The following is a 12,135-nucleotide window of genomic DNA, read 5'->3' as shown; positions in this document are numbered from 1 at the left end:
TCAATAATCTAGCCACATCCCTTAGGCCAAACATAGTACTGTCATGGTTTATTATATATAGCATGCATTTGTCACTTCAAAGATGTCAAAAGTTAGTCCACATACTATCTTAATAGATACTGTATATTTAGAGGTAATTACTCAATCATTTATGTGAGCTACACTATTCTTGACTATTTTGGGAGGTGGCACATTGCTTTGGACACTCCTAAAAAGTATTTAAGGACAAGTGTTATTAACATCGAACAATCACAGAGACACACACACCCACACACTCACAATGATCTCCAAGGAGGCCTTTCATGATGCAAGTGTTAGCAATATCCCAGAAGGCCGCTTCCACCCTGGCGATAGGCTACATCCCTGTGTGCAGCTGGATTCACCCAATCAGTGGAGAAAACACACAACACCATCACCTTTAAATAAAAGAGTAAACCACCTGCTAAGAATCATAGAAGCTGTGTTGACCTTTTGTCTAAAAGTTATTCATTATGGAGGTTTAGGTTCAAACACAGGGCAGAGGAGATCTGTTATGTTACATTCAGTTACATTATAAATGGAATAATGGTCGACATTATCATGTGAATTAATGCATGTATAGTATCATACAGCTTACACGGTTGTCCAATAGCATACGACTTGGATGACGTATAGTATTGCACGTCTTTATCTGAGACCAGGTTGCTTCTTGCGCTCTAACAACATAAGAGAATTAGGGGGAGAATTTACATTGGAGGTTAGGGAAACTAAAGACAAAGGTTAGGAGAACTAAAAAGACAATGGTTAGATGAATTTACGTAGCAGGTTTGGTGAATTGGGTTAAGTTTAGAATCAGGGTTAGCTAAAATGCTACAGTTGTCCCTGACACCACTCAAACATGCAACCTTTGGATTGCTAGACTGTTGCGGATTTCACCCACCCATCCTCACTGACCAACCTCCCTCAACTAGACCATTAGTAGGTATCATACATCTTGGAGGTGTTCAGAAATAAGTAAAATATATTTTGCATGCCTCTGAGGCCAGACTGCAGTGTTGTGACCAAAGTATGTTTCCCCTTATGAATCACATGAAGAGAGTGTATTCTAAGTCAGATGAAGGAGCCTTTGGAAAGAGTTCACATTTAGACTTATTTTTTGTTTTCCTGAAACTGCTCACTTCTGCTTTCGACAACATCAGCGGCTGCCATTTTAGTATGTGTGGTAAGGCTGTCAAATTCAGAAATAGACTTCATGGTCAGTGTGCATATGTGAGAGCAATTCTTCGTTGTGTGTACTTTTGTAGCTGCAAGCTTATCTCCATCAGAACAGCTTTAGCTGCACTACAGGTGTCCTGCTGTCTTTAAGACAGTCACATGCAGATCACATTTCCCTTACCCCTTATTACTAGAGATCAGCATCAGTACATACACACATATAAAAGTATACCTGATTAAGCTTTGGTTTTCTTGGAACTTTTGTTGTTGTAGGGTTTTAACATGTGCTATACACTTCAGAACGGATAAAATACAACCATGTTTGTTTGCATGAAATCAAATAGGTATTCTATTTGTATACTAGGGAGGTATCCATGTAATTAAAGTAACTTCAGAAAATGGAGGCATAGCCATAGTCTAAATATGGATGATGGAAAGAAATAGTAGGAATATTAATTAATCAAACTGTAGGCATAACATAACTTTTTGTTAAGTGGTGCAATCCATGGAGGTCCCAATGATCACCAATAGGACACATTCACTGTCAATCGAGTATTTTCTGAAATTCAATATACTGTAAACTGAACAAAAGTATAAAAGCAACATGCAACAATTACAGTTCATATACAGAAATCAGTCAATTTAAATAAATCCATTAGGCCCTAATCTATGGATTTCACATGACTGTGAATACAGATATGCATCTGCTGGGCACAGATACCTTAAAAAAAAGGTAGGGGCGTGGATCAGAAAACCAGTCAGTATCTGGCGTGACCACCATTTCCCTCATGCAGCGTGACATATCTCCTTCGCATAGAGTTGACCAGGCTGTTGATTGTGGCTTGTGGAATGTTGTCCCACTCCTCTTCAATGGCTTTGCGAAGTTGCTGGATATTGGCTGGAACTGGAACACACTGTCATACATGTCAATTCAGAGCATCCCAAACATGCTCAAATCACTCGCTCACATCTACCCGGAACAGTTGAAAACGGGATTCATCCTTGAAGAGCACACTTCTCCAGCGTGCCAGCGGCCATCGAAGGTGAGCATTTGCCCACTGAGGTTGTTAAGACGCCGAACTGCAGTCAGGTCAAGACCCTGGTGAGGATGACGACTACGCAGATGAGCTACCCTGAGACGGCTTCTGACAGTTTGTGCAGAAATTCTTTGGTTGTGAGAACCCACAGTTTCATCAACTGTCCGGGTGGCTGGTCTTAGATTATCCCGCAGATGAAAAAGCCAGATGTGGAGGTCCTGGGCTGGCTGGCATGTGGTCTGTGGTTGTGAGGCCGGTTGGGTTTAAACGACATTGGAGGCGGCTTATGGTAGAGAAATTAACATTAAATTATCTGCCAATATCTCTGGTGGACATTCCTGTAGTCAGCATGCCAATTGCATGCTACCTCAAAACTTAAGACATCTGTGGCATTGTGTTGTAACAAAACTGCAAAAGGTGCACCTGTGTAATGATCATGCTGTTTAATCAGCTTCTTGATATGCCACACCTGTCAGGTGGATGAATTATCTTGGCAAAGGAGTAATGCTCACTAACAGGGATGTAAACAAATTTGTGCACAACATTTGAGAGAAATAATATTTTTGTGCAGTATGGAACATTTCTAGGATATTTTATTTCAGCTCATGAAATCAATACTTTACATGTTGCATTTATATTTTGATTCAGTGTACAATAACAGGTCAATGGTGAAATGAATTACGTTTCCTAAAGAAGCAAAACATGAAAGGTGGGTAAGTGAATGCACAGGGGAGTAGCCTCAAATCAACAGAGCAACAGCAGTGCGCTCTCTGGGTAAACAGTGTTTGTTTCCAAGGCAACCACTGAAAAGTTAATTGGATTCAAAGAGGGAGATTTCGGGGAGAATGAATGAGAGGGCAGGACACTCCATTTAAAATTCCCAGGAACACTTGGGGCGTTGCACAATCGCGAGCTGATGGCATTGCGTCATCTTTTGGCAATTTAAGACGCTCGTGCATGATAAGCGAAACAATAACTAATGTAGACACTTTGTTTGATTATTTTCAGGAGGCTACTATTGATTCATTAAATAGACAATGCCTAATTAAAGAGCTATTGAGAACTAAAGAATGTATGTTGATGGATCCTTATTCATTTTAATAGCATGTCTGCACCAAAAATATGACGGTGGCCTAGTCAACCCAACATAAATAAAAACCAAGTCATAATATACAAATAGAAATATTTGTTTTCTGGAGCATGGTTTCTTCATATGTAAAATGTATTTGAGGTTTAAATTCAATGCGCACTACTGCAATTGTGTTAACATTCCCAAAATGCCTTCATGCCGGGGTAATTCATGTTTTGGAAAGGAAAGTGAATAGTTTCTAACTTGTATAAATTTGTAGTTTCCCCCCGGCTGTGGACTGCTTCGGACAAGCACACCAACGCATTGTTCCGGAGAATCCAAGTGAAAAGTCCATTGTTGTTGCGAAGTTTCTAATCTGGGGATTTAAAGAACATCACATGCTCGGCTGGGGGAGTGGGTGCTCGCGCACAACACGCAAATAACACTCTAATTCCATGATCGGACTCTCAATCACAGGTTTCTTACCTTTTCAAAACATTTTTCTACACTTAAAACTACATTTTATGTTAGATTGAAGCCTTTGGAAAAGAGGATCGCAAGAAGGATCCGGAGGATAAAGTGGATTCCCACCGCGATAACTTTTTCCAAGGAAGACAAGTGCGTCGACGTCAGTCCGTGATTTATTACCCAAATATGACGGTTTACAGCCAGCGGTCTTTGATGGTCCTTGCTTTATTAGGGATCCTATCAGGGATTATGTCTCTGCTATCGGTCAATCTGATTTTCCATTTACAAACACAACAGATTGCTGTGAAGGAATCTCCCCCCACCATCTCCATCGTGCCAACTAATGTTTGGGCAGTGCTGATGCCAGTGTCTACAGTGCTTTCTGCTCTGTCTCTCACGCTCAATTTGAGCTCTGTCGTGGTCTGCCTTCTGCACAGCTACTTTACAACCGAGATATGCAGAGAAGATGATACGGAAAGGTAAATCCATCAACACACCTATACTTAGGATGTTATTTGTTGTAGGCTAACATTTATCACTGATACACCAGTAGTTTATTTGGTTGAATAATGTGCTTTAATTAGCCTATATTAATGTTTGACATTGATAGAAATTAAAATAATACTACATTCTTATAAATTCATAACTTTCAGTGTGTGCTGAGGCTACTTCACTGACCGACCCCTATCTCTAAACTCGGTATGAATCCTGGACAAACAATAGCATTTCCTCATTATGCACCCAGTGCACAAGGCCCCTGGGCTCAGTGGCCCTGCTCTTTCCCACTTTGGCTTATACATTTACTCTCATTTAGCTTCTGTGCACTCCAGTGTAAGTAATGACAAAGAATTCTGTTTAAAACAATCTATTTTGAGCAGAAAAGTATCCCACATGATAGAACAATTATGGACAGAAGGCCTAATTGCAACCTTGAATTTATTTATTTAGGTCAAAATACATAATACGTAATTTAGCACTTTCCACAAATAGCATGATCATGTCACTGATTGCATTTGCTTAATTTCCTCCCACAGAGCAGACTGGTTCCTATTGGATAGCCGAGCTGTCCGACATGTGACCATCGGACTATTTTGCCTTGGGGTTTCAGTATACTTTGCAGGTAAGACCAACAACAAATAACAGTAAGGCCTAGTTAATGACCAGCACATATGGTGGACTAAAGCAATCTGCATCCAGCTGGTCTTAACACTTGTCACCTCAAACTCATTGGCAAAATCAAAAGTAACAAACTGCTACATATTTGGTAGCGTTATGTACACAGTAGTTAGCCCACATAACTCTATTCCACATCAAGTAACTCAAAGACAAATACACCTTCTGGAACAGTGAGGACTGAAGGGTCACACACATGGGTACATATGTACACTACACACACATACGGACACATACACACACACACACACACACCTGGATAGTGTGTTGCATTAGAGTAGTGGCCTGCAGAGAGACAGTTAATATATTGTGAAATCTGTTGTAACATTTATTTTAATGTTTAAAATTATATTCCTATATATTACTGCATTCATTTTTGCTGGACCCCAAGAAGTGTAGCTGTTGCCTTGGCAGCAGGTAATGGGGTTCCACAATAAATACAAATGAACCTCACGTGCAATCACTTAAATGAATCTGCTTTAGCTAAATTATCAGACATTATACGTTTAGACCAACGGCTAATCAATTAACAGCTTCTACCAAATAGTTGTGACCCTAGAAAGGAAAACTTCATTTAGATTCCTACAGATATATTCCAGTTCATTTGCAGCAGAGGCAAAAGTCACTACTTTCAGAGTCCCTCCAATTGATTGATACACAAGGCCCAAAACAATGACGTCTTTGACGTTCATTTTCGGAAGTGTGTTAATGCAAGTCCTGGCAAAGCAAAGCTGCTGGCTTTCCATTCCATTGAGTCCCTTGTTGAGGCGGTGGGGGCAGTGCACCATTGTGATGGTAGGGTGAATGACTTCCTGACCCCACAGCTCCCTTTCAGAGGGAACTTAGCCAGAGCCTCACTGCAATGCCACAATGTCGTCGTCGTCATCATCATATCCCAGAGCTGTGTTTCTCTCCTCCTTCCTTCAGCACTCTTGGGTCTGTGGTTCTTCTCCTGCTGAGAGATGTCCAATATAGTAAAATAGGTCACAAAAACACAACCGTGGAAATGCACTACATTATTTAGAGTTATTCACCCCAGGGAGAAAAATGGATCTTTCTTACAGTGTATAGACTCATCTTTCTGTACCTGGCACTGTGTCCATCACCCTCTCATCTGTTTAGCTTTCTCTCTCTATCCCTCCCTCTCTGCTGCAGCTATGTCCATCTACATGCTGCTGGTGTTTGAGGTAGAGACAGGCATCGCCAGCGCATGCGTACTGGCCTCGGGCATCCTGATTCTGCTGATGATCGTGATTCACTCCCTGGTCAAAGCCGCCCGTACCGCCCAACACTACCGCAGTGGGGAACACACTGACACCCTGTACCAGAACCAGCACGGTGGGAGCACCCCTGCCGCCCGGCAAGGCAAGCTCCAAGACGGGGAAAAACCCAGGAGGCACCGCAACAACTCCAAACTCCACCGGCATTTGTCCTACCCTCCTCCCTGCACCGACCCTAAGCAGCATCACCAGCATCAGTACTCCCCATCCCACAGCCCTCAGAGCCACAGCAGTGACAAGGAGGGCTACAGTAGTGGTGTGAGTGGTTCTAGAATGCACAGGACCCTGTCAACAGAGTTGCTGCAGTCTCCATCTAAGCCCTGGAATGGCATTAACAATGAGATGCGGAGCGTGCTGGCCCGCAAGTCAGGAGCCTCCAGTAAAGACTCTACTCTGGTGTGACCTGACCTGCAAAGTCTTAGCAGTTCGTACATTCCTACCTAACCATCAAACGTTCCGAAGAATACAGTATGGATAGAAAATAGCTGAAGCTATTTAAAAGCTCTGAGCTATCCCTTCATTATCCAAGCACCACTAATACTATTACTGTACATTTCAATACAGACATACAGTGAAACTGTCATTTTAATACACCTTTCCTAACATCTCGTTCCCTTATTGCCTTTGTATTGACTTTTTACACAGAAACCATCATTATTAAACCCTCTCTAGAATGTTTACTTACTGGTATTCCAATGGAAAATGTTAGTAACTTATAGCTAATGCTATAGTTGCTACGTGATTATACAATTTAACGAGTGGCAGAGAAATGCTTTATATTTTCAAGTGTTTGGTAGGTGGTCTTTGAAATATATTGCCAAAACTGTATATTACACAATGTGTTTAGTCTGCATACTGTAAAACAAACATATTTCAGAACTTTGAATAAAGGCGTGAGTATGTTGTTACAAAACACTCTGTGGTAAAAATAAAGTGGAACAGTTTAAGTAAACCAGTATTAGCACATTCAGGTTCATTCTAGTGCACTTACTTGAAAGTCAAGAGAGTGCCTAGAAGTCCTTGAGGCCAAGTATAGCTTTGAGTGTGATGCCTGAGGAACGACTAACCTTGGACAGTGTCTTCCAGAGGTCAGGAGGAAGTGGATGGGGGATGTGGTGGAGTGGCAGGGGGAATGGGAGAGGGGGTCGCTTCATGTGCGCTGCATGCATGTGCCAATGGAGGGAAATAATTAAGAAAACAGAACTGAGAGACAAAAATGGCAAATAAAATAATGCAAAGAAAGGAGGATGATGATTGCAAAGGAAAATAACTACAAACAAGAAATGGTGGCCCACGTCTATGAAAAAGTTACCTTGGCTTTCACTCAAAAGGAGTTTATAAGCCTCATCAACTCCACCCTTGAGCAGGGAGATTGTGTTTTTTCTCCTCAGCAGTGATGAGTGGGTTGTGGGCAATCAGACAAATGAAGGATACAGTGTTGTTACAGTGTCAAGGACACAGTGTTATTATGGTTTCCCAGAGCCAAAGTGAGTGGAATTGGATGTTTACTGCCTCTTACCTGCGCCCCTGGGAGGTGCTGATCTGTTCCTTCATGCTGATGGCTTGACGAAGGAGGCCATCGATGCTTTTGAAGTACAGGCTGCTGTTTGTCATGCTTTTCACTGCACTGGAAATAAAAATATGTGTGTTAACAAATACAACATTGAATTGCCGATCAATGTTTTCAATATAATTAAAATCCTAAACAGTAGACTTTAGACCATGACTCCAATTCCATCGCATTACATTGGGTCATTGGACGCCCCCTTTAGCCTTGTGAGGGAAATGTCCTGGCACTGCCCGATGCACCTGGCTGTGTTGAGTAACACTTACCTAATAAATCTGACTTTTATACCAATTCTTGGTATACAGTCTGAAAGAAAGCACTGCAAAATCGTAGAGAGTTTCATGACAAGCCAGAATGTTGAATAAATGACATTTGAACTTACTCTACTGGTTGTCTGTGTGGTTGGTCCTTCAGCTGCTCAACATTTTAAACAAAATATCCACAGAAAAGTATTGTTTCCCCAACTTTTTAGAGCACCGGTACTGAAATGTATATCACCTGGCACATGCGCAAAACCATATACAGTTGAAGCCGGAAGTTTACATACACTTAGGTTGGAGTCATTAAAACTTGTTTTTCAACCACTCCACAAATATCTTGTTAACAAACTATGGTTTTGGCAAGTCGGTTAGGACATCTACTTTGTGCATGACACAACTCATTTTTCTAACATTTGTTTACAGACAGATTATTTCACTTATAATTCACTGTTTCACAATTCCAGTGGGTCAAAAGTTTACATACACTAAGTTGACTGTGCCTTTAGCTTGGAAAATTCCAGAAAATAATGTCATGGCTTTATAAGCTTCTGCTAGGCTAATTGACATCATTTGAGTCAATTGGAGATGTACCTGTGGATGTATTTCAAGGCCTACCTTCAAACTCAGTGCCTCTGCTTGACATCATGGGAAAATCAAAAGAAATCAGCCAAGACCTCAGAAAAAAATTGTAGACCTCCACAAGTCTGGTTCATCCCTGGGAGCAATTTCCAAACGCCTGAAGGTACCACGTTCATCTGTACAAACAATAGTACGCAAATATGAACACCATGGGACCACGCAGCCATCATACCGCTCAGGAAGGAGACTCGTTCTGTCTCCTAGAGCTTAATATACTTTGGTGCAAAAAAGTGCAAATCAATCCCAGAACAACAGCAAAGGACCTTGTGAAGATATTGGAGGAAATAGGTACAAAAGTATCTATATCCACAGTAAAACGAGTCCTATATTGACATAACCTGAAAGGCCGCTCAGCAAAGAAGAAGCCACTGCTCCAAAATCGCCATAAAAAAGCCAGACTACGGTTTGCAACTGCACATGGGAACAAAGATTGTACTTTTTGGAGAAATGTCCTCTGGTCTGATGAAACAAAAATAGAACTGTTTGGCCATAATGACCATTGTTATGTTTGGAGGAAAAAGGGGGAGGCTTGCAAGCCGAAGAACACCATCCCAACCGTGAAGCACGGGAGTGGCAGCATCATGTTGTGGGGGTGCTTTGCTGCAGGAGGGACTGGTGCACTTCACAAAATAGATGGCATCATGAGGCAGAAAAATTGTGGATATATTGAAGCAACATCTCAAGACATCAGTCAGGAAGTTAAAACTTGGTCGCAAATGGGTCTTCCAAATGGACAATGAACCCAAGCATACTTCCAAAGTTGTGGCAAAATGTCTTAACGACAACAAAGTCAAGGTATTGGAGTGGCCATTACAAAGCCCTGACCTCAATCCTATAGAAAATTTGTCGGTAGAACTGAGAAAGCGTGTGCGAGCAAGGAGGCCTACAAACCTGACTCAGTTACACCAGGTCTGTCAGGAGGAATGGGCCAAAATTCACCCAACTTATTGTGGGAAGCTTGTGGAAGGCTACCCGAAACGCTTGACCCAAGTGAAACAATTTAAAGGCAATGCTACCAAATACTAATTGAATGTATGTAAACTTCTGACCCACTGGGAATGTGATGAAAGAAATAAAAGCTGAAATAAAATCACTCTACTATTATTCTGACATTTCACATTCTTAAAATAAAATGGTGATCCTAACCAATTTTTACTAGGATTAAATGTCAGGAATTGTGAAAAGCTGAGTTTAAATGTATTTGGCTAAAGTGTATATAAACTTCCGACTTCAACTGTAAACACCTGTTAGTATGCATGCATCGCGTCCATGTACTTCCGTCTTGTGCACCTGCCTTCGTTCATGAGTAAACATCCGGATTGCAATACATCGACCTGCGTTTAGGCCCTCTACTATTTTCTATTTTTACCAGTAACCTGCCACTGGCATTAAACAAAGCATGTGTGTCCATGTATGCTGATGATTCAACCACATACACATCAGCAACCACAGCTAATGAAGTCACTGAAAACATTAGAGTTGCAGTCTGTTTTGGAATGGGTGGCCTGGTCCTGAACATTAAAACTAAAAGCACTGTATTTGGTACAAATCATTCCCCAAGTTCTAGACCTCAGCTGAATCTGGTAATGAATGGTGTGGCTGTTGAACAAGTTGAGACTAAATTACTTAGTGTTACCTTAGATTGTAAACTGTCAAGGTCAAAACATAGATTAAATGGTTGTAAAGATGGGGAGAGGTTTGTCCGTAATAAAGAGATGCTCTGCTTTTTTTACACCACACTCCAAAAAGCAAGTCCTGCAGGCTCTAGTTTGATCTTATCTTGATTATTGTCCAGTTATATGGTGCCATGAGTGCATGGAACTCCCTTCCATCTTATATAGCACAACTGAACAGCAAACCTGGTATCACGGCACAACGCCTCTCCCCCATGTGACCTACTTGTGTGTATGTACTGATATGTATGTGTAACTGATAGATGCACACACACACACTACGTTGTTTTTAAATGAATGTCAATTGTAAAGTCTTTTGTCTGTAATGTCTTTTTCGTTATGCGTCGGACCCACTTAAGAACAGGCTTTGTTACAGCCAGGCGCAACTTTGCTAAAATGCGTACAGTACGTGTATTTTTTTTGTATTTGAAATATTCTCTCTCATTGGTCTGAAAGTTCCAAAGGTTTCTAAAACCGTATCACAAGCGAGGATTATTAACATTTCTATTCGTTAAAACAAAGTGTCAGAATTGTAGTTCACATGGAGCCAGCTGTGGTCCATACCTTCAGCTGAGAACCCAAAAGGGGGTTGACTCACAGTTCTATTAAAATTACACATAAGTCATTGGACGAAGGCGTTTTCTGTACGGGGGAGTTTTGTTAAGACACCCAACGCTTGGTCTGAACATTAACACACATCACTTGCGGTACGGGTTTGGAAGCATAAGGACCTTATCTTTCATATCAGCGAGAAATACTTTAATTGATACACACCTTTTATGGTTTCCACACGGCCATATCTCTATGGTACTGCGTATGTATACGAAAGATAGAGGGTCCAGCTGTGCTAATTAGCTATCTAGCATGCTCCAAACACCCGTTTGTAAAGGAAGAAGGCCACCAAAAACATGTTGTCACTGAAAAATACTGTTGGCTGCAACTGTAATAAAGCCAGTTAAAACAGTGTAGAGTAAGTGTATTTGTGATGTGAAATGAAAGTAAAGGACTTTATGTTTCTAGAACCGTATCGCAATTGAGGCTCCTTAAGAGTACATCTTGGGTACATTACCTGCATGCATATTCCACAGTGTAGATTGCTCCTTGGCTTTGCTCCTCCCAGCTCTGCATATCTGTCTGGAAGAAATGATCAGAGAATAATATTATGAATTACGTTACTGCAAAAGTAGCTACCGGTATACATTTACTTTTTAGACGTGTTTTTGGACAGCCCATTATAACTACTGTAAAGTAACATAACTACATTTATTCTCCTTAGCAAGTTAATTTGTAGCTCAGCTGCTTTAGATTCACTAACGTTACTTACTTTGTGTTGTACTAACTCTGGGAGGGACCTTCTAACGTGTTCTTGCAGTCGATAAAGAGCCACTGATGGCTCGTTAGCCAACACGTACATGTTCTCCGTGAATTTGTCAGTCACTGCAGAGATAAACATATAATAATATAATATATATTGTTATGACAAGTAGCTACGTTACCTGTTTAGCTAATGCAGCTACTAGCTAAGGTTAGCTAGCTGGTGATGACAGTTGACTTTAGCAAACAATTGTACTATAAAGTATTCGCTAATTACCTCTTTTAACTTTCAGTTGCATCTCCTGGTCCTCCATCTTATACACATTAAACGATATACAATTAAATATTTGCAAGGGTTTAATTCGTGTTAAAGCGTTATCAAAAATAAAAATGCAGTTTCGGTGTTACTGTCATGCGCATCACAAATCATGTTCGGAATGAAACACGAATTTAAAAAATAG

At 40.9% G+C, this 12,135-nt stretch overlaps 2 protein-coding genes across 4 annotated transcripts; one reads left to right on the top strand and one right to left on the bottom strand.

Annotated features, from left to right (window-relative positions):
* Window positions 1-3,954: 3,954 nt before the first annotated feature.
* On the top strand, window positions 3,955-6,623 carry tmem221 (transmembrane protein 221). The gene is made up of 3 exons (XM_039000344.1): window positions 3,955-4,247; window positions 4,803-4,888; window positions 6,097-6,623. The coding sequence occupies exons 1-3, from the start codon at window positions 3,955-3,957 to the stop codon at window positions 6,621-6,623; spliced, it is 906 nt and encodes a 301-aa protein (XP_038856272.1).
* borcs8 (BLOC-1 related complex subunit 8) lies at window positions 4,687-12,097 on the bottom strand. 3 transcript variants are annotated; one of them, XM_039001035.1, is made up of 6 exons: window positions 11,952-12,097; window positions 11,685-11,797; window positions 11,430-11,494; window positions 7,741-7,848; window positions 7,289-7,380; window positions 4,687-5,896 (listed from the first exon to the last, which is right to left on the bottom strand). In XM_039001035.1, exons 1-5 carry the CDS (start codon window positions 11,986-11,988, stop codon window positions 7,311-7,313), a joined length of 393 nt encoding a protein of 130 aa, XP_038856963.1. In that variant the 5' UTR covers window positions 11,989-12,097; the 3' UTR covers window positions 4,687-5,896; window positions 7,289-7,310. The 3 variants fall into 3 exon arrangements, with proteins under 3 accessions (XP_038856963.1, XP_038856962.1, XP_038856964.1); XM_039001034.1 differs by having other exon boundaries at window positions 4,687-5,893; XM_039001036.1 differs by lacking the exons at window positions 4,687-5,896; window positions 7,289-7,380 and having other exon boundaries at window positions 7,737-7,848.
* Window positions 12,098-12,135: the final 38 nt, after the last annotated feature.

Source organism: Salvelinus namaycush, chromosome 9 (genome assembly GCF_016432855.1).
Source record: "Salvelinus namaycush isolate Seneca chromosome 9, SaNama_1.0, whole genome shotgun sequence".
Taxonomy (NCBI): domain Eukaryota; kingdom Metazoa; phylum Chordata; class Actinopteri; order Salmoniformes; family Salmonidae; genus Salvelinus; species Salvelinus namaycush.
Note: the sequence above shows the minus strand (reverse complement) of the source record. Positions and strands in the feature narration are given on the sequence as shown.

Excerpts from the sequence above, each read along its gene's own strand:
- borcs8 (XM_039001035.1), bottom strand. The coding sequence starts at position 11,988 with ATGGAGGACCAGGAGATGCAACTGAAAGTTAAAAGAG. Across the intron at positions 11,495-11,684 it reads CAGAGTTAGTACAACACAAA|ACAGATATGCAGAGCTGGGA; the intron begins GTAAGTAACGTT and ends CATTTCTTCCAG. Across the intron at positions 7,849-11,429 it reads ACTGTGGAATATGCATGCAG|TGCAGTGAAAAGCATGACAA; the intron begins GTAATGTACCCA and ends TTTTATTTCCAG.
- tmem221 (XM_039000344.1), top strand. The coding sequence starts at position 3,955 with ATGACGGTTTACAGCCAGCGGTCTTTGATGGTCCTTGCTTTATTAGGG. Across the intron at positions 4,248-4,802 it reads AGAGAAGATGATACGGAAAG|AGCAGACTGGTTCCTATTGG; the intron begins GTAAATCCATCA and ends TTCCTCCCACAG. Across the intron at positions 4,889-6,096 it reads GGTTTCAGTATACTTTGCAG|CTATGTCCATCTACATGCTG; the intron begins GTAAGACCAACA and ends TCTCTGCTGCAG.